General features: G+C 37.3%; 2 protein-coding genes and 1 long non-coding RNA gene across 11 annotated transcripts in view; 1 reads left to right on the plus strand and 2 right to left on the minus strand.

The window, feature by feature from the left end:
• LOC143898290 (CCR4-NOT transcription complex subunit 6-like) overlaps positions 1 to 20,063 on the plus strand; it is a 379,988-nt gene that overhangs the window by 169,377 nt on the left and 190,548 nt on the right. The gene's annotated exons all lie outside the window — the stretch shown is intronic.
• LOC143898417 (uncharacterized) lies at positions 3,971 to 5,329 on the minus strand. Its single transcript, XM_077407878.1, has 4 exons — positions 4,905 to 5,329; positions 4,561 to 4,793; positions 4,318 to 4,489; positions 3,971 to 4,252 (listed from the first exon to the last, which is right to left on the minus strand). Exons 2-4 carry the CDS (start codon positions 4,765 to 4,767, stop codon positions 4,122 to 4,124), a joined length of 510 nt encoding a protein of 169 aa, XP_077264004.1. The 5' UTR covers positions 4,768 to 4,793; positions 4,905 to 5,329; the 3' UTR covers positions 3,971 to 4,121.
• Positions 5,430 to 6,765, minus strand: LOC143898420 (uncharacterized). Its single transcript, XR_013257201.1, has 3 exons — positions 6,294 to 6,765; positions 5,739 to 5,984; positions 5,430 to 5,657 (listed from the first exon to the last, which is right to left on the minus strand). It is a non-coding gene; the product is annotated as an uncharacterized LOC143898420 (long non-coding RNA).

The following is a 20,063-nucleotide window of genomic DNA, read 5'->3' on the forward strand; positions in this document are numbered from 1 at the left end:
TATTTCATGGACTGCTTTAAAAAAATTGTGACGTTAGAGCACTTTACTTTTGGAAACTTTTCCGGAACGAATTTCTTCAATCGCAGAGATCCGAGGTGAATTCTCGTTCCGCGGATTTTGCCGGGCTGAAATCGTTCACACTTGAATTTTGTCTCGTCTTCCAAGAAATCTCACTCGGATAATCCTGTGCCAGGCACTCAACTCCGTCGCGTTATGCTGAATTCTTGCCAAAATTGCGGTGAACGATATGCGAAATCGATATTGTGCCGATTGTGAAAGAACACGCGATTCTATCTCAGCTCTTATCTTAAACGATTCTTCTAAATAATATTCATAAAATAACTTTCAAACTGACTACTTTATTAGAATAAACATATTATACATCGATATTTATTACAAAAATTATTTTTACTCCATGTATCAATAACCAAGTATGGTTACACAAAAAATATCGTGTGACTACAAAAGTATTACATGTCAATCAATGTCAGTTTCAATATACATTTAATTAAAGAGAAAAATGCCATTTACGATCCAAACTGGTTCTTGGTAGCCTATAATAATAATATCGTGTAAATTTTTGTACACTTTTTTCAAACTCAGTAAACGGCGCGTCAATTTTTTGTTGGTCTTTAAAACATAGCTCTTTGTTGGAACAGTAAATTCACATGCTTAAATCGATAATTGATTTAAATTTTGATGCTAGTAAGCATTCTTATTAAATCACTGTAAAGAATTTATTGCGAAAAATAATTTACTGTTCCAACAAAGAGCTTTTAAGTTATTATTAGGCTACCAAGATCCAATCCAGATCATAAATGACAATTTTCTCTCTAATTGAATGTATATTATAACGGTCTTGTTTCACTTATTATTATAGTCCCAATATAGTTTCATTTTGACTGAATCGCTATGATATTGGCGCGATAGGGAGCACGGCCTCTGAATTTCATCGTCGGTGATAAATTTTCATAGGCTTTTGTCCGACAAGGCAATAAAAGAGGGTAGATTCTCTCCATCTGAATCCCGACTTTGCGCGCATTAAACGTAAAAGTATGATAAGAGAGGGTGCTCTGATATATGCTAACCAAATGATGGTTATGTCTTCCTTTCTTTTTTTTTTTCTTCTCTTCTCTCTCTCTCTCTCTCTCTCTCTCTCTCTCTTTCCCTCTCCGCGAGAGCATTCTATCTTGCATGCCCCTGACTGCTTTATCGATTACTATCGGACCTCACATATCAATACTCGTAGCCGACACATCTGGACCAATCGCTAGCACGAAGGTTGCACTCTACTCCCCGTCGCTTGATATACTCGCGCCCGGCTAAGCGAACCGTTATATACGTTGGATACATAATGATTACCTCTTGCATTACACCGAAACTCGCCGACATTATAAACAACATCATCGTCATACACTCCGGCATCCCAGCCAATCTTTCTTCGTTATTAACGATGATAACGCGCACTCTTCTCGGTTTCTTTCGAGGCATCAGTTATCTCTCTATCACAGGTAAAGATTTACCGCGGTTTCTACACAGGAATAACTACACAAGAAAATAGGATGTCGATAAGAATATTTGTTATAGATCGTTTGCCGTGGATTTTTGCTTCCTGTAGATCAACATGAAATATTGACATAATAATTCTAAACTTTATCTTTATCTCTAAAATGACGCCGGTTATATTAACGTCCTTTATAGATATATACATGTAAAATTGTTTTTCTAAATTGATGAATAATATAACGTGTCTTTTAATTACATGTTGCGTCATCTCGATTAAGCGACACGAGCGTTGAACATGCTACGACAGAAATGCGAAATGGCCGATCTGCGGTGGCCCCATTTCTCGTGCCGCCTACGAATCCATGCGGGCCGGAAAAATCGCAAGATAAATCCGCCGTCGCGGAATGAATTTCACGCGGGTGATGTTATCCCACGGAAACGGTATCAGGTCCCGGTCGGCGCTCACGTATGATCCCGCGCAATCTGGTTAGCTGGCGTGAGATTGCGCGGAAATAGTGAGGAGATCGCGCGGGATGCTGTTTGAAGCGGTGCACGACAACGACGAGAACGACGCTGACATCGACGACAACATCGACGACGATATGCATATATGAGAACGCCGGAAAGATCTACGAAGTTATCGCGAGTGTCTTTTTCGCATCAGAGAACGAATTGCAATTATGCGGCTCAACCGATAATTTCTGTTCTTGAATTTCTCTCGTAAAATATCGTATTTATTTTTTTGATATAATATTGCCTTTGCAAGTATATAAGTCTGTACAATATCAAGATAAAATCCCATATTCTTCTTAAAATTAATAATTTTAATTTAGCATAATTTAACGTAAAAAAATATCGATACTATGTAATATAATGTACATGAGCAGAATAAGAAATGAATAAGTTTCAAACCGACATATATAACATGCATATGTGTAAAAATGTTAGTATTTTACTTCCTAATTAATATTCAGTAGGAGATAAAATTGGCCATTATCTTTTCATTAACCTAATTTTTATAGATCATTATTATCATTCTGTGATGTTCTTCGACGTTTAATGAAACATGCGTGAGTCTTCCTTCACATGTCTCTATCTCATACTAATTGACTATTAGGGATTTTTCGATAAGTCAATTCGTTTCTTAATTAACGTCCATTCATTCCCCATTTGCGCCCCCATCTCATCGCGCCCGCTTATCCGATCGCTCTCCAATGTCATTTTTATATATCTCGTTATCTATTCATTCCGGATTCCGGCTTATCGGCCTGGAGTGTACCATGGGCTCGCAAAGATAAAAAGACGATATCGACATAACGTTTTTCCCTCGATCTTTTTTTTTTACCGTGGGTGGCTGACTTGTTTTGCACAAAGGGCGATTCAACACCGATTCGGTGTCCTTTCGCTTCTCGATCCTCGCTCCTCGCTTCGCATCTCGCCTCGACGACTCCATTTACATTCGAGCGACGCGAGCGAAGCCCCGATCGTGGAGAGGAATGAGTCGTTGCGCCGCTCGCTGCTTGCATTTACGCTCGGTGACAGGTATGATGGATGTTTTGATTTTATCCATGGCCGCGCCGCCGTCGCCACTATGATTACGGTTAACAGTACGTGCACGCGCGACGAGCTACGAAATATTCAATCGATATCTCTCTCTCTCCGTTTCTCTTTCTCTCGATCAATCGATCTCGATGCTTCTCTTGTAATCTGTGCTAAATCATATTAATGAACGTTGGCCTTGTTTCTAATCTCCGCAAGCGATTCCGGGTGTACACAGAAATTACGTACAAGATTAAACAGAAATCTTTATTCCAAATGAAATATAATACGCACGATGTAATAGTTATTTCATGACCAATAGAATATAATAGTAATTGAGGCCATTGTGGAAATTGCGTTAGGGCTTTGATAAGGCCCCTGTTAATTTTCCCTAACTTTGTTTAGGCCCTAATGTGGAAGCCCAATAAGAACCCTTTAAGGCCGGTCACGCTTTTTCACTGAGGGCCCTTAGAGGCTAAATAGTCAGGGCCTTGATAATTGCCTTATGAAATCCCTTATATTCCCCTAAGATGACCCTATTATTCCCAGGAATATACCCGCTTTTTTGGGTGTGTGTGTGTGTGTGTGAGGATGTAGGGTAAACTCGGGTAAGATGGCCATACAGGAAAGATGGCCAACCTATGTTCTTTCAATCTAGCTCGCCATGAAACATCGAATGAACATGGGTTGGCCATCTTTCCTGTATGGTCATCTTATCCGAGTTTACCCTATATAAAATCAATACAAAATTAAATAGAATTTAATTTATTTATTAATACATATTAATGACTCGATTAGCGAATATTTATGTAAAGTAGACTTATAGTGACTTAATAATACGACTATATAACTTAATAATAAAAATATTAGACTTATAATTTATGTTATTGATGAAAACGAGGTCAACAACGTTTTTACCTCCAAAAGTAATATATATTATATATAATAATTGATTTAATTAGAATATAAAATTTGTATCGTGTATAATATTAAAATTTATTAATAATAATCGTTAATTACTATTTGCAGGTAATGCGATACTTTATCGTACGCTGATGCATATTCCGCCGTTTATTTTAGACGTTTCGTTGACGCATCTTGCGTCCTCCATCCCAGTCTTTCGAATTGTTTAAACACATTGCGAGGTTCTGGTAATATATTTTTTCGGTCACGGTTTCCTCGAATGAATGAATCCTTCTGACAAACTCTAAAACAATATGTATTCTGTAAAACTCAAAACCTAATTTTACTTACAGTAATATTAATACATACCAAATAGTTGTTCATAGAACTGCGTCTCTTTTAATATTAACTTTTCTCCTTTTTTCTTGGATTCCCTCACAGCAGTACATTTTAAGGCAAATTCCTGTGCAAAAAATTTTTTTAGAACTGCATTGATTGTTTTCTTCATCTTTGATTCTGCAATGCAATCTATTGCAGCACTCTGCAAAACAGAGAAATAAAAATGTAAATGAAATTGACTGAAGACATACATTTTGTAAGTTCAAAACTTACGAAGTCATTACGAAAATCTTCATCGTCCTTTAAACGATTGTCAAATGCTCGGAAATCATCGACTGAACATATTTTTTCAAATTCGTATTTTTCTACAAAAGTGTTGGTTGTGATTCGACAACCATCTGTTTTTAGAGATCGCTCAATGGTGTATCGAAGTTCCTGGATTTCCTCACCTTGGGACTTGACAACTGTGACTAATTTCATCAGCGTACGATAAAGTATCGCATCACCTGCAAATAGTAATTAACAATTATTATTAATAAATTTTAATATTATACTTGATACAAATTTTCTATATTCTAATTAAATCAATTATTATATATATATATAATATATATTACTTTTGGAGGTAAAAATGTTGTTAACCTCGCTTTCATCAATAAGCTGATCTTTATTTTTTTTATTTTGATCGCCATGACCTGATAAATTTGTTGGGATATTTTCCTTATCTACCGTCTTCTGACATTTGCTTGGTAAGACTTTTGATGTTTTAAGCTTTTCTGTTGTTTTTTTTCCAGCAGTAATATTCTGTACATTAATGGAAAAAGATGTTGAAGCTGAAGATTGTCCATGAATGGATGAAGATATTGCTGATTTTTTCAAAATATCCTTTGTTTGATTTTTTCCATCATAATTTGCTGGTGATTTGTTATATACTTTCTTCACATTTTGTTTTATTATCTTCTTATGAAAGGTAGGACAAACAGGTTCCGATCCGGAAGAACTTTCATCAGTAGCTAAAGATCGACAGAAAAAAAAAGTTTTATTTAAATTGAAAATAAAATGTAACATATATTGAGTTTAATAATTTTACTTCTAAATTTTCTATTAAATAATTAAATTGAGAAATTGCACAAACTTATGTTTACAATGTTCACTGTTTGTCAAACTTTCTGCTTCTGATTCATTGTCAGATGACAAGTTTTTTCGACTTAAAAGATCTTTAATTGATTTCACTTTTAGTGGATTCGCATTTTTTATTAAATTAGTTATTGCTTTTGATTTTGTTTCTCCTTCGTCCTCAGTCGCTGTTGTATAGACAAATTCTTGGGTACAAAGTTTTTTTATTCTTTTTATTTCCTCTGAATATGTGCCTTAATAAATAATAAAATTGCAGTAAAATAAATTGCAGAACTGAGATTGTTATAAGATTTAAAGTAGAATCTAGGCTTTACTTGCATGACCCTGCAGGAAAATTTTATACAGAGGCCAACTTTCTGGCGGATCACTTATGTTTTTTATTAAATCTTGAATTAGTTTTTTATCTTCATCACCGTATGGAGGCTCCATGTAAGGCGCCATGCAAGATCCAATCTTTGTATCGTACGAAATCCATGAGTTTGGGATGCATTCGACAGATCTAAGGCCATTCACAATATAGTCAGTAAAACTGACAAGTTGATACGGCTCTAATCGAGGCACTGAAAACAGAATGAAGTAAAGAACAGAAACTAGAAAAATTGAAATTGAGGTTATGTTGTGAAAATTGAGTTTATGCGCCCTGTGCTTTTTTGTATTCTAATTATGGTTATGTTCTGAATAGAATTTATGTACTCTTAGGGTCGATTCAGACATAGCCGTGCCGAGTTCGTACCGTGCACGGACAGAAAGAAATGACAGAAAGATAGAAAAAAGACAACCAAATAGAAATGTTCACGGTATACGAGCACGGCACGGTTGTGTCTGAATCGACCTTAAGCCGATGAACAAGAACAACAAAATGTACTTACTTATACGACAATATATCACGTAATTACACTGAAGCCACAGGAAACAAGTAAATTATTTACGGACCCGGCAAACGAGAGAGCCTCTACGAGAGACAGATCACGTGACAGTAACCTCTGCTGGAGGTCTTGTGTCTCACTTTGTTGTCAGCGAATCAGAGAATGGTATCAGAGTATCAGGTGACTTTTTGGCGCCTTTTTCTCCTACAGCTGTGGTGTATACACTCGATTGTATTTAAAGTGCAATAGGTGTATATCTTCTCTGTACATCGAAACACGATATAAACGTCGTCTCTAATTATTATTTGTTATTAAACAAATTATTTTTTTATTATTATTGGAAAATACGAAAAATGAATAGTCTTAAGAAGAATCTTGCACGTAAACGCAAAAAAACAGCAGAATGTTTTTAAAAGAACTAAAAAGTGACATGCAAAACATTCTTAAAAAAGTATATACATGGGATAAAGATATCGCCAGTGGTAAGTAATTATTATAATTATAATTTTTAATAAAAGAACTCGATGAAGAATTTTTTATATAAAAACATAAATTCTATATATAATTATATTTTAAATATGTCCATATGTTTTTTTCTCTTGTATTATCTCTGTGCGTATATAAAAAAAATAATACAAAGAAGAACTTAAAAAATAATTATATAAAGATCAATTTAGCCTTGCATTTTTTATAAAAAGTGAAGTTTAAGTTAATGAGAAAATTTTGCTTATATATAATCATATATAAATGTAACAGTTGTTATATGTATATAATTATACATTGGCAAACTTTTCTCATTACCTCAAACTTCACTTTTCATAAAAAATGCAAAAAAGAAGGACAAATACGAAAATAATCTTTTCAATTACTTTTAGATTCTTCTTTTTACTATTTTTTTGTATATATATACCTAAAAAAAAAAGAAAGTGGTAGTATTATACTTCGAAAAAACCTAAGTAACAAGTGGTAGATCTTTATATCTCGAAAAATCTCGAAAAAATCTAAGCAGTAGTATCTTTATTTCCGAAAAATTATAACCCAAGTGATACACGTCACAAAATTATGTTACCTTATCAAAAAGAAGAGTCGCGCTTCAAGTGATCTATTACAATTACAAAAAAGAAATGATATCTCTTTAAGTTAGAGCGCCAATTACAGAGAGAACATGTATATTGCCTCAAAAAATAATTGTTGCACTACATTGAAAAATTTTTACATTGTGTCAATTAGAAAAGAATGTATAATAACAATTTTATAATATTAAAAAATTTTATTTAAATTTAACAAGGGAATACAAGATATTTAAATACAAAGTTATTTACATGTGTATTTTTTAATGGCCACAAAGAATTACAGAAGTAACAGTACAAAATAAAAATATTTTATTAAAATACATAAATTTTTCTTGTAAAAAAACTTGGCGCTGCTAGACCTTTTAAATAAATAAAAACAACAATAAATAAAAATAATTCAGAGAAGAATACAATGGGAGTAATATTAAATGATTATCAGCGTGGATGTGGGAGTGAGTGATATGGGTGTGTGTGACTACGCGGACGGCGGATAATGCGGCTTATAATTAAGTATAGAATAAGTTTATTTATTTATTTAAAATTTCGAGGTCTAGCAGCGCCAAGTTTTTTTACAAGAAAAATTTATGTATTTTAATAAAATATTTTTATTTTGTACTGTTACTTCTGTAATTCTTTGTGGCCATTAAAAAATACACATGTAAATAACTTTGTATTTAAATATCTTGTATTCCCTTGTTAAATTTAAATAAAATTTTTTAATATTATAAAATTGTTATTATACATTCTTTTCTAATTGACACAATGTAAAAATTTTTCAATGTAGTGCAACAATTATTTTTTGAGGCAATATACATGTTCTCTCTGTAATTGGCGCTCTAACTTAAAGAGATATCATTTCTTTTTTGTAATTGTAATAGATCACTTGAAGCGCGACTCTTCTTTTTGATAAGGTAACATAATTTTGTGACGTGTATCACTTGGGTTATAATTTTTCGGAAATAAAGATACTACTGCTTAGATTTTTTCGAGATTTTTCGAGATATAAAGATCTACCACTTGTTACTTAGGTTTTTTCGAGGTATAATACTACCACTTTCTTTTTTTTTTAGGTAACAACATATACACTACTATACGTGTACTTGGCGCCTTTTTTTACCTTTTTTTAAAAAAGGTAATTTTGTGCGGATATCACGCCTTTTTGTAGTATATTACGCATTGTATAAACAGTATGTACAGGATAAAGCTATCTGGAGGTATAATACTACCACTTTGTTTTTTTCGAGGTAACAACATAACAGGGTAACAACATAATACATATACACTATTATGCGTGTACTTGGCGCTCATTTTACCTTTTTTTTAAAAAAGGTAATTTTGTACGGATATCACGCCTTTTTGTAGTGTTACGCAACTTAATCTTATAAACAATATATCTTATAATTTCATAAACCGTATATAATACAAGGTATGAAGCTAAAAGTGTTACGGATTATTATTTCTAAAGAAAACAACAATTTAATATTTTGCTCAGTTTTTTAAAAATAATAATCTGTAACCCTTTTAGTTGTACACCTTGTATATATTTTTCAATTTCAACATAAAACATAATCGCAATAAAGCATGATTAATGTTAATAAGTCGTTAACTGTAAAATTCTTTATTTATTTTTATTTGCGTGTCTTACTGAATGTTGTTCGCAACTGTATATGTACCGATATCTTCAGGTATCGATATTTTTGATAATTATTTTTACGTCAGACATAATTTTAATTCATCCAATTTTTATTATGTCTAAACATAATTTTTGTCCAATTTTTATTATGTCTAGACATAATTTTAATTCAGCGATTTTTATTATGTCATGACATAATTTTAATTCTGCCGCTAGGGAAATTTTAAGTCGATTTTTATGAATCAAGCTTGAATTCAATGTTTAGGTGTCCCAGGTTGCCGATGACGAGGTCCACATAGCGCGCTCTATAGTTTTCGGTGTCCAGGTGTATTAATACCTTGAATTTGATGGCCACGTGTTCCAAGTTGCCGATGACGAGGTCCACATAGTGCGCTTCGTAGTTTTCGGTGTCTACGTGTATTAATACCTCGAATTCGATATCTACGTGTCCTACATTGGGTGCGTTCAGCCGATACTTTGCTAGCCTAGCAATCGTGAGCAGTCGCTCGTTTTCGCTCGTTTCCTCTTTTTTGACTTACTGGATTAAAAAGAGAAGAAACGAGCAAAAACGAGCAACTGCTCACGATTGCTAGGCTAGCGGAGTATCGGCTGAACGCACCCATTCAGATTTAAAGTTATTAATACACCTAGACACCAAAAACTATGAAGCGCATTATGTGGACCTCGTCATCAGCAACCTGGGACACCTAGACATCAATTTCAAGGTATTAATACACGTAGACACCGAAAACTACGGAGCGCAATATGTGGACCTTGTCATCGGCAACCTGGGACACCTAAACATTGAATTCAACATATTATTACACCTGGACACCGAAAACTACGAAGCGCACTATGTGGACCTCGTCATCGGCAACCTGGGACACGTAGACATCAAATTCAACGTACGATTACACCTGGACACCGGAAACTATGAAGCGCACTATCTGGATCCCGTCATCGGCAACCTGGGATACGTGGACATCGAATTCAAAATATTAATACACGTAGACACCGAAAACTACGGAGCGCACTATGTGGATCTTGTCATCGGCAACCTGGGACACCTAGACATCGAATTCAACGTACAATTACACCTGGACACCGAAAACTATGAAGCGCACTATCTGGATCTCGTCATCGGCAACCTGGGACACGTGAACATCAAATTCGAGGTATTATTACACCTAGACACCGAAAACTACGGAGCGCGATATCTGGACCTCGTCATCGGCAACCTGGGACACGTGGACACCGAAAACTACGGAGCGCACTATGTGGACCTTGTCATCGGCAACCTGGGACACCTAGACATCGAATTCAACGTACAATTACACCTGGACACCGAAAACTATGAAGCGCACTATCTGGATCTCGTCATCGGCAACCTGGGACACGTGAACATCAAATTCGAGGTATTATTACACCTAGACACCGAAAACTACGGAGCGCGATATCTGGACCTCGTCATCGGCAACCTGGGACACGTGGACACCGAAAACTACGGAGCGCACTATGTGGACCTTGTCATCGGCAACCTGGGATACCTAGACATCGAATTCAACGTACGATTACACCTGGACACCGAAAACTATGAAGCGCATTATCTGGATCCCGTCATCGGCAACCTGGGACTCGTGGACATCGAATTCAAGATATTAATACACGTAGACACCAAAAACTACGGAGCGCACTATGTGGACCTCGTCATCGGCAACCTGGGACACGTAGACATCGCATTCAACGTATTATTACACCTGGACACCGAAAACTACGAAGCGCACTGTGTGGACCTCGTCATCGGCAACCTGGGACACGTGAACATCGAATTCAAGGTATTAATACACGTAGACACCGAAAACTACGGAGCGCACTATGTGGACCTTGTCATCGGCAACCTGGGACATCTAGACATCGCATTTAACGTACGATTACACCTGGACACCGAAAACTATGAAGCGCACTATCTGGATCCCGTCATCGGCAACCTGGGACACGTGGACATCAAATTCAACGTACGATTACACCTGGACACCGGAAACTATGAAGCGCACTATCTGGATCCCGTCATCGGCAACCTGGGATACGTGGACATCGAATTCAAAATATTAATACACGTAGACACCAAAAACTACGAAGCGCACTATGTGGATCTTGTCATCGGCAACCTGGGACACCTAGACATCGAATTCAACGTACAATTACACCTGGACACCGAAAACTATGAAGCGCACTATCTGGATCTCGTCATCGGCAACCTGGGACACGTGAACATCAAATTCGAGGTATTATTACACCTAGACACCGAAAACTACGGAGCGCGATATCTGGACCTCGTCATCGGCAACCTGGGACACGTGGACACCGAAAACTACGGAGCGCACTATGTGGACCTCGTCATCGGCAACCTGGGACACGTGGACATCGAATTCAAGGTATTAATACACGTAGACACCGAAAACTACGGAGCGCACTATGTGGACCTCGTCATCGGCAACCTGGGACACGTAGACATCGAATTCAACGTATTATTACACCTGGACACCGAAAACTATAAAGCGCACTATCTGGACCTCGTCATCGGCAACCTGGGATACATAGACATCAAATTCAAGCTTGATTCATAAGAATCGACTTAAAAATTCCCTAGCGGCATTTTCTGCCAAGCATAGAGAACCTTTCTTTTCCGTTGACTCAATATTTATTATATATATACCTAATTTACCTAAATATAGAAATCTTCCTCCTGACCGATAAGTCTATCGACCTAATTTCGAAATACGCGCGCGATATCGAAACTGGCGATACCTGCGCCGCCAGCGTCGAAAAAGTGAAAGTGACGTTTCTCTGATAGATCGCGGCGTTAGGAGGAGGAGGAGGAGGAGGAGGAGTATCTTAAAAATAAATTTTCACATTTGGACTTTGCGTCGCAATATCTCCGCTCGTAAGGCACGTAGCGGAATATTATGAGAGAAACCCCCCCCTAATTGGACCCCAAGCTATCGATCAAGCCTACTTAGAACTTGATCCGTTCACTCGTTATCGAGATCTCAACATCTCGGGTACTCGCAACCCGTCGCGTCGCGTAAAAGAGTCACGGTCGGTCTCGCTCCGCGTGTACTTGGCGCGAGACACTACCGTGTCTCTTGATATACAAACAGAGATTATACGGAAGAAGAAATACATGTATGGACATATTTAGTATATAATTATGTTTTTATATAAAAAAATTTTTACCGGGAATGAGTCATTTGATAATATTTGAGAGAATTGATTGCATTCATAGAAAAGGAAACTTCCAAGGATATTGTGAGTGATACCAACAATGACAAAAGTAATACAGAAATAAGGGATGTCTCCAATCAAGAGTTTAGCTCTGATTCTGATACTCAGAATGAAAATGTATTGCTTAAAAGAGATGATCGATCAAGCATGATTGATTTTAATGAACCATCAACATCAACTCCGGCAGAAATAATAGAGCTTCGTGAATGGGCAATTAACACCAGCATCAGTCATCAACACTTAGATCAATTATTGAATATTTTCAGGAAAAGATTACTTCCCGACTTACCAAAGACAGCCAAAACTTTTTTAGGCACCTCCCGTGCAACATATGATATTCGAATCATGGAAAATATTTCCACGGATAAAGAACCTGGAGAATTTGTCTATTTTGGAATTGCACGAGGATTAGAAAATTGTCTGGCTGACTTCCACGAAGGGGATATTAACTCAATCATCAACATAGACGGAGTACCATTATCAAAGTCTGGAAAAACAGGATTTTGGCCAATTTTATGTAAAATTTTCTATGATCCTGATGTGTATGAGCCGTTTGAAGTTGCCATCTACAGTGGACCTAGTAAACCGAAGAGATTGGACGATTATTTTCAAGATTTTATAAAGGAATTAAATGATCTTCGTGAAAAAGGCTTTAAATCAAATGATAAAGTATTCAAGGTTTATTTAAAAGCTATTGTTGCTGATACTCCAGCTCGCTCTTTTTGTAAAGGCACGAAAGGGCATGGTGGCTACAGTGCATGCGAACGGTGTACCGTCTATGGAAAAGTAATTAAAGTGGGTAAAACAAATAAAACGCAAATAGTTTATCCGGGAGTTGATCACTCAAAACGAACTAATACGTCTTTTCGAGAGAGAATGGATCCAGAACACCATATTGGAAATTCGCCTTTAGAGCTGATAAAGCCAAAAATCGATATGACTAGGATTTGTTCACTAGATTTTATGCATTTAGGCTGCCTTGGAGCCACTAAAAAGATATTAGAGTTGTTAATAATTGGACCATCAAAAGTCCGATTAAATTTAAGAAGTAGACAAGAACTTTCTCGCAGAATGTTGTCTTTAAAAGCACAAATGCCAAAAGAATTTCAAAGAAAACCGAGGTCAATTAATTGTCTTCTTAAATGGAAAGCCACCGAATTTAGATTCTTTCTTTTGTATTGCGGCCCCATTGTTTTGAAAAATTTAATATCCAGTCAATTGTACAAGCATTTTCTACTACTTCATACTAGCTTCAGGATTTTGTGCAGTAAAACATTGATTTCGCTTTACAAAGAAAAAGCGAGACGATATTTGAAGATATTTGTATTATCACTTCCGATTTTGTATGGTGAGCAAGCTCAAGTTATCAACATGCACAATCTTGGTCACATTGTCGATGACGTAGATAATTTTGGTTGCGACTTGAACAAAATTAATTGCTTTCCATTTGAAAACCATCTTCGAAAAATGAAAAATTTAATTAGAACTCCCAATCAACCCTTGGCGCAATTCTGTCGCAGGCAGCATGAAAGAAACATTATTTCTCGTAGGCCGAAAGAAATTCCCTCTAGACTGCAGATAATTGATTATAAGGTTCTTGAAGAGGGAAAAATAATGGTAAAAACATTGATCCTTAATACTTCCACTGTTATTAGTACTAACATTCCAGATAACGTTGTACTTTTGAGCAATGGATATGTAGCAAAAATTAAAAAAATTTTTGGATACAATAAATCTCAAGACTCTCTGTTCATTGAAGCAAAAGCCTGGAAAACAAAAACAGATGTATTTACTTATCCGACACAGTCACGTAAAGTCCATGTATGGAAAATTAAAACAAAGACTTCCGTGGATGTTGTTTGCCCAATAATAAATATCGAACAAAAATTAGTTGCATTAAAACTCTCAAACCAACCTAATGGAAGAGTTCACACACATGTACTAGCATTACTTCATGTATAGTAGAATATAATAATAATGTTATATTTAAAAAATATAACATATAATATAAATAAATATATAATGTAATATAATATATAATGTTATATTTAATAAATATATAATCTCTATTTTTTTAAAAATCGCTACCTTGATCAAGTTCCACCAAGGCCCTTATTGGGTTTCCTTATTTAGGCCACACATAATTGAGCTACCCAAAACTGATATCGCCCTACTGGGACCTAGCCTGGCAATAATGTGGAAATTCTTATTAGGGAACCCACGTTTAAGCCCTTAAAGACCCCGAAGTTTATTAAGGTTACCTTAACAATTTTCCACACGGGTTGATGGAAAAAGGGCACGTATAGGCTTATGTGCCCTTTTTCCGTAAATCATCTATAAATTATATGTATAAAACACACACCCCTGAGTCGATTTACGAAAAAAGGACATGTAAGCCTATATGTGCCCTTTTTTCATCAATATAGCCTCAACTTATTTATACCAGTGGTCGATTCTCTCTCTGAATGAGTGTGAAGTTGGTCGCACGCGCTTCGCTCGTGCGACAATCACACTCATTTGGGCTCGACCACTCTTCTTGCCACGAGTTGTTCATACTATTTTTCTTAACAAGAGCGTGAAACTGGCCGCTTTTTGCGTTTGTTTTACAATTTCATTTCTCCACTAGTTAAGAAATGGCTTCATTTCTCAACGCTTACGTCATCGATTGCGAAATGGATTGTTTTGCTCACTCAAAACAAGCGCCAAAAGCGGCTCATTTCACGCTCGCGTTAGGAAAAAACATTTTGTATTTGTGTTGAAATCTATTTTCATATAGAAATTTTTTGTGTTAAATTTGTAACATACACTTGTGTTAATGTAACATATTGTTATTTTGAGCTTTTTTGCGTTAATATTCAATTTTCTCCGTTTCTAAGAGTTAAAATAATAACACAATTTATATGTAAATGCACGAATTCTTGGTGACATATTTTATATGTTAAAAAATGAACAGATAAGTTGTGCAATGTTACTTCGCTCTCTATATAAGAGTTTTCATCTGTTTTCTGTAAGACAATGTAAGAAAAAAGAAGAAAGAATAAATTTTAATGTAAAAATAACATTTTACTTTAATTAAATTTAACATTATAAAAATATGTTAATTTAATATAAACTTTACTTCCAGATAGCGTTCCATGTGTTACAATTGTGTGTTAATTTTTCTTAACATAAAAATTAAAGTGGATAAATTGGGACATGTGAAGTGTGTTAAATTTAACACTTACTGTGAATTAAATATCTGTTTCTTTTGATACCGTTTAACCATTCGTTTAAAGCTTGTTTCTTTTTGTGCAATATGATGCGATAGAAATCTTTTCCTTTACAAAGGGAGAGAGAAAATTGTTACTGGATTCGCAAGATATGTTGCACGTTATAAAACGCACTTTTCATGCGGGATTCCTCCGCGGCTGTCGCCCGAACTCGTCGCGGTTATGTAATCGCGGGAAATTACGAGGAGGAGCATCGGCAGCCCCGGTGACAGGAAGTACTTACCGGTCGCGCGATTCCCTAGCAAATACTCATTCTGACTACCGCGGCGAGCTAATAGCTACCGACAGAGAGATGCATTGGCGGCCGATGCGGCGCGCAGCCATCCGTCGTCGGCTTCTTGCTCCGTTGATCTCGTCGGCGAAAGTCGTCGATGTCTGGCGACGATGGCACATGCACTCGTTTCGACGTTTTCATCATCAAACGTCTCATAATTCTACTATATAAAATTCATTTTGCGGAACAAAAATTCAGTAGATTTATCTTAGCTTTTTTTCTCTCGCCTTTTCGACTCCTTTTCTTTTTTGTTTCGACTTTCGAAAAATGCGCGATATCTATACTTGAAAAGGAAACACAGAAGAGAGAGAAGGTAAGACCGAAATAATGAGCTCTGAAATATTTATCTTTTCGAAAGGGATGAAACGAGTTCTTTCTGGCGTAAATTGCGGAATAAAATTAAATTGCATGGAGAATAAATATAATAAGATTGCAATTTATCTCTTTTGAGCAACTTCGATGTAACGTGCTCGCTCGAGCCAACGTCCCGACGTCGCGTCGGCTCGGATTCAAGCTCGTCGAGGCATGATCGAGAGCACGTGAAGATCCGCGAAAGTTGGATCGCGACGGGACGATCTGGCCGCGGCAGAACGATATTAAAGTTTGTCGGTGATATTTGGTGTTACCCCGTCGCGTCGCACTGGTGCTCCAGAAGTTTCGCCGACCGAGAGAGCGACCGGTATATAAATACACCTTTTCTTCTTCCGGCAGCGTCGCGGTCGTCGTTGCGGGGCTTGGAAAAAGTTCGGGTTGTCGCCTCGAAGGGGCGGGGAAAATAGGGGATGTCTCTCCACCGGGGGACGGGTGGCTCGAGCAAGATTGAAGTGAGATGGGACAAAGTTTCGAGTGGAGCGAGAGCATATTCCTTAGATTGAATTCGGAGATACGGACATCCACGAGCCGAGAAAAATGCGAGCGTGTAATTTCTCGCGACGCACACAAGGTGCTGGGGCGGGGGGAAGGGGGGAGCACCATTCGCCGGAGAAGTATGACGCGGACTTTTTAAACGAGAAACTGCCGCGGAGGGAATACGAGCTTGTCCGCGGTGACGCTGCGAGCCGTTCTTCGCCGGCTTGGATGAGGAGCCGGGAGGGATGACGGTCCAAGTTTACTCCGATCGGGAAGGCGCAATTGAAAACATATGTACCGCGCTTCCTCGCTCCAACTTTTCTCTCTGGACGAGACAGCGCGGTTAGATTCGCGCTCACAGCTGGAAGGCGGCGTATCATAGATCTTGGATAGTTGAGCGCTCCAATTCACCTGGGCGACAGAACAGGATGTATTATTAATCGATATACCCGCGCGCGAAATGTATCATATAATTTACGATTATTTTAGAGAGATGAATTATGTTTTATGTTCGTTTAAATTCGAGTTCGAAAGCACGAGTGTTCGTGAAGCGGAATATTCGTTTGGCTGATGACAAATAGAGAAGATAGACGGCCGCACAACTTGTCGCGCGGCAATGGGATCTCCCTTTTACTCGTTTTCTCGACGTAAGCGGCGCGACGCTCATTCTCGTCTAATCCATTTTTCGCGACCTCCTTCGCGCGACGGCTAACGAAAGAAAGCGTCTCGCTCTTGGACAAGTTTAACCCTGGCAAGCGGCAGGAAACCGCATTTTGACGCACGTAAAATGCACTCCCCGCGACTTTACGGCGTCATAATGCGCGCGTTTTCCATCTACCGTTACCCCGGGAGGGGATGTGCTCTCTCTCTCTCTCTCTCTCTCTCTCTCTCTCTCTCTCTCTCTCTCTCTTCCTCTCTTTTTCGTCGCCCTGTTTGCCTGTCCGGTACCCGCTCGCTCTTGTCCGGGGAGATTTACATGCCTTTAACGCGGTAAATGGACCTTTTAGGACGGCGCTTATTATTTACGAAAGTCCTTCCCGCTCATTCCTGTATATAACGCGCGCCACGATCCTAACGAGCTTTTTATCAAGCGGTATCTTCCGTGACACGTGCACGTATGTACATGTTTTACTTTTGAGCCTTCTTTCGAGAGGGTAAACGCGGAGGCTAATGATGCGAATCGATTTTCCGCGACGAGATTTGCTTATTTGACTTTTGTGTATGTCGTGCGTTCATGTTTCTGCAAGAAATCTTGCTTATAGTTTTGCAAATGCAACTCATAATTGGTTTATAAATTAGATTTAATGAGGATTTAAAACATTATTGACAAAAATATTGCATAATAACAAAAAGACTGCTCATTATATTCACGGAGAGAATTTTTTGTTATATTTTACCCTTAAATTCACTACAAACTTGGGACAACTTGGCAACCAAGGAATTTTTAAAATATACAAAAGACATTTTACAAACAACGTAATAAAAATTACCAAGCAGATTGGTAAATTTTGAAAAATTATTGAAATTTCCTAGATATATTTTAGTAAAATTAATCAAACATATTTTATATTTTAATGTAATAGATATTAATATTTTTTATTATGGTGGATATTAATCAGAATAGCTCGCATAAACCTACATGTTGTCCCACAACTACCATGATTTCAGGGTAAATAAGAGAAAATTCTCTCCGTGTTGTAGTTTTTATAGCGCGCTTATTGAAAATTCAAGTAGATTACACAGTTCGTTGAGTCTTTGCATTAGAATTTTGTTTTATTTTATTATTGTATTTATACAAATGTCAATTATTGTTAATTCACTAGCGTTTCATTAAGTTGCTGTATTCGCAAAACCAACATGGTTATTGCTATCATAAAATTTTATAAACCAAAAGCGATATTAATATTTCGATGAGCTCGGTAACGTGTTCAAACATTCTCATAATTATGGAATAATATTTTCTCGGGCGAGCATTCGCGCGCGCGGCCGCGTATTGATCGATAGCGGATTGAATTATAATATGCATTGCGGAAGTTTGCGAATTATAATTGTGTAACGTACGTATATCAAAATTTATGTCCTTGATCCAAACAATATGCAAAATTGAAATTTTGACGTAGCCGCATTGCAATCTAGAATTATCCTGCAGAACTGTAACGCATTAACTGTTGCATCAGAAATTCGCGTTTATCCTCTCAGGAATAATGATATATTTGAATACATTTTAATCTCAGTCATCTCAGTGTAATTTTATACATCAAATTTTTACTTCTATAAAAAAATATTGGTTTCTCCCTCTCTCTCTCTCTCTTTGTCGTTTTTTTTTTACATAATTTATTATAAACGACAAGATTTGCGAGAGGTAGTTTAAAGAAATTGAGTTTACAGTGTTTTAGATACATAAATATTGTAGATAGCCTGTATCATACATGCGTGGCATAACATGCAAGCGAAATATATTTTATTCATGCGATAACGTTATTTCTAACGCGCGGTTGTTAATCGCCTTTCAAAAGTTGATTCCGCGTGAATCATTTATGAAATGATTTTAACGAATCAGATTGCTCGGCCTGACGAATGGCAGGGGGGAGGGAGACAAGCCGACGCGATTATTGCGGCTTGCACAAAGTTCAATCTGCGATAAAAACGCAGCGCGCGCGAATAACCGAGTTGTTTGCCTATCAGATACCCGGCTCGCTCGTACGAATTTCATGAATTCCGATCGCGGCGTAAAATTCAGAAACGCGAGCACACGCTCGCCGGTAAATGATCTGCTCTCTGTTCGGGAGTTGGTCGCCGCCGGCTCGATCCGGCCAGCTAGTTGAAAACGCAAACGTTGGGTATACACGCTGCATCCATCGGCGGCAATCTAGCTTCGAAATAACTAACGCACATATAAACAACGATGTACATACAAGCGATATCCGCGGAAACTTCCGAATTCGAATTTTCCTCATCTACGGACTCGCCGAGAGCGATATTGAAAATAAATTCGCTTTTAATGAAGATTTAATCGGGCGTTCGCTTATCTCGTTTCCGCACGCGATTTCTTAAATTACGATCATACGATGGCGGCTTTTTCCCCGAATAGGTAAAACTAAAGCCCCCGTCATTAGCGAGAGAGATATTTACGATGCGTTTAACGCGTTCTTCAACGCTATAGAATTTTCCGACCGTAGATTACGTTTTACAGACGAACGGGCGTGCAAAAGGATTAGCGGGAATGTATAATTAAAACGATACATATAATTATATTCCGCACGAGCGAGCAACTCTTTTGGCGGACGTAACATAGAATTAATTTCATTATCCGCCCGAATTGCGCGGTACTACGTTAATGGAAAATCCCCGTAAACGTCATAATCGCGCTGCGAATGCGCGGATTTACTG

This window comes from Temnothorax americanus, unplaced genomic scaffold (assembly GCF_048541705.1).
Source record: "Temnothorax americanus isolate GAGA-0224 unplaced genomic scaffold, ASM4854170v1 Scaffold23, whole genome shotgun sequence".
Classification (NCBI taxonomy): domain Eukaryota; kingdom Metazoa; phylum Arthropoda; class Insecta; order Hymenoptera; family Formicidae; genus Temnothorax; species Temnothorax americanus.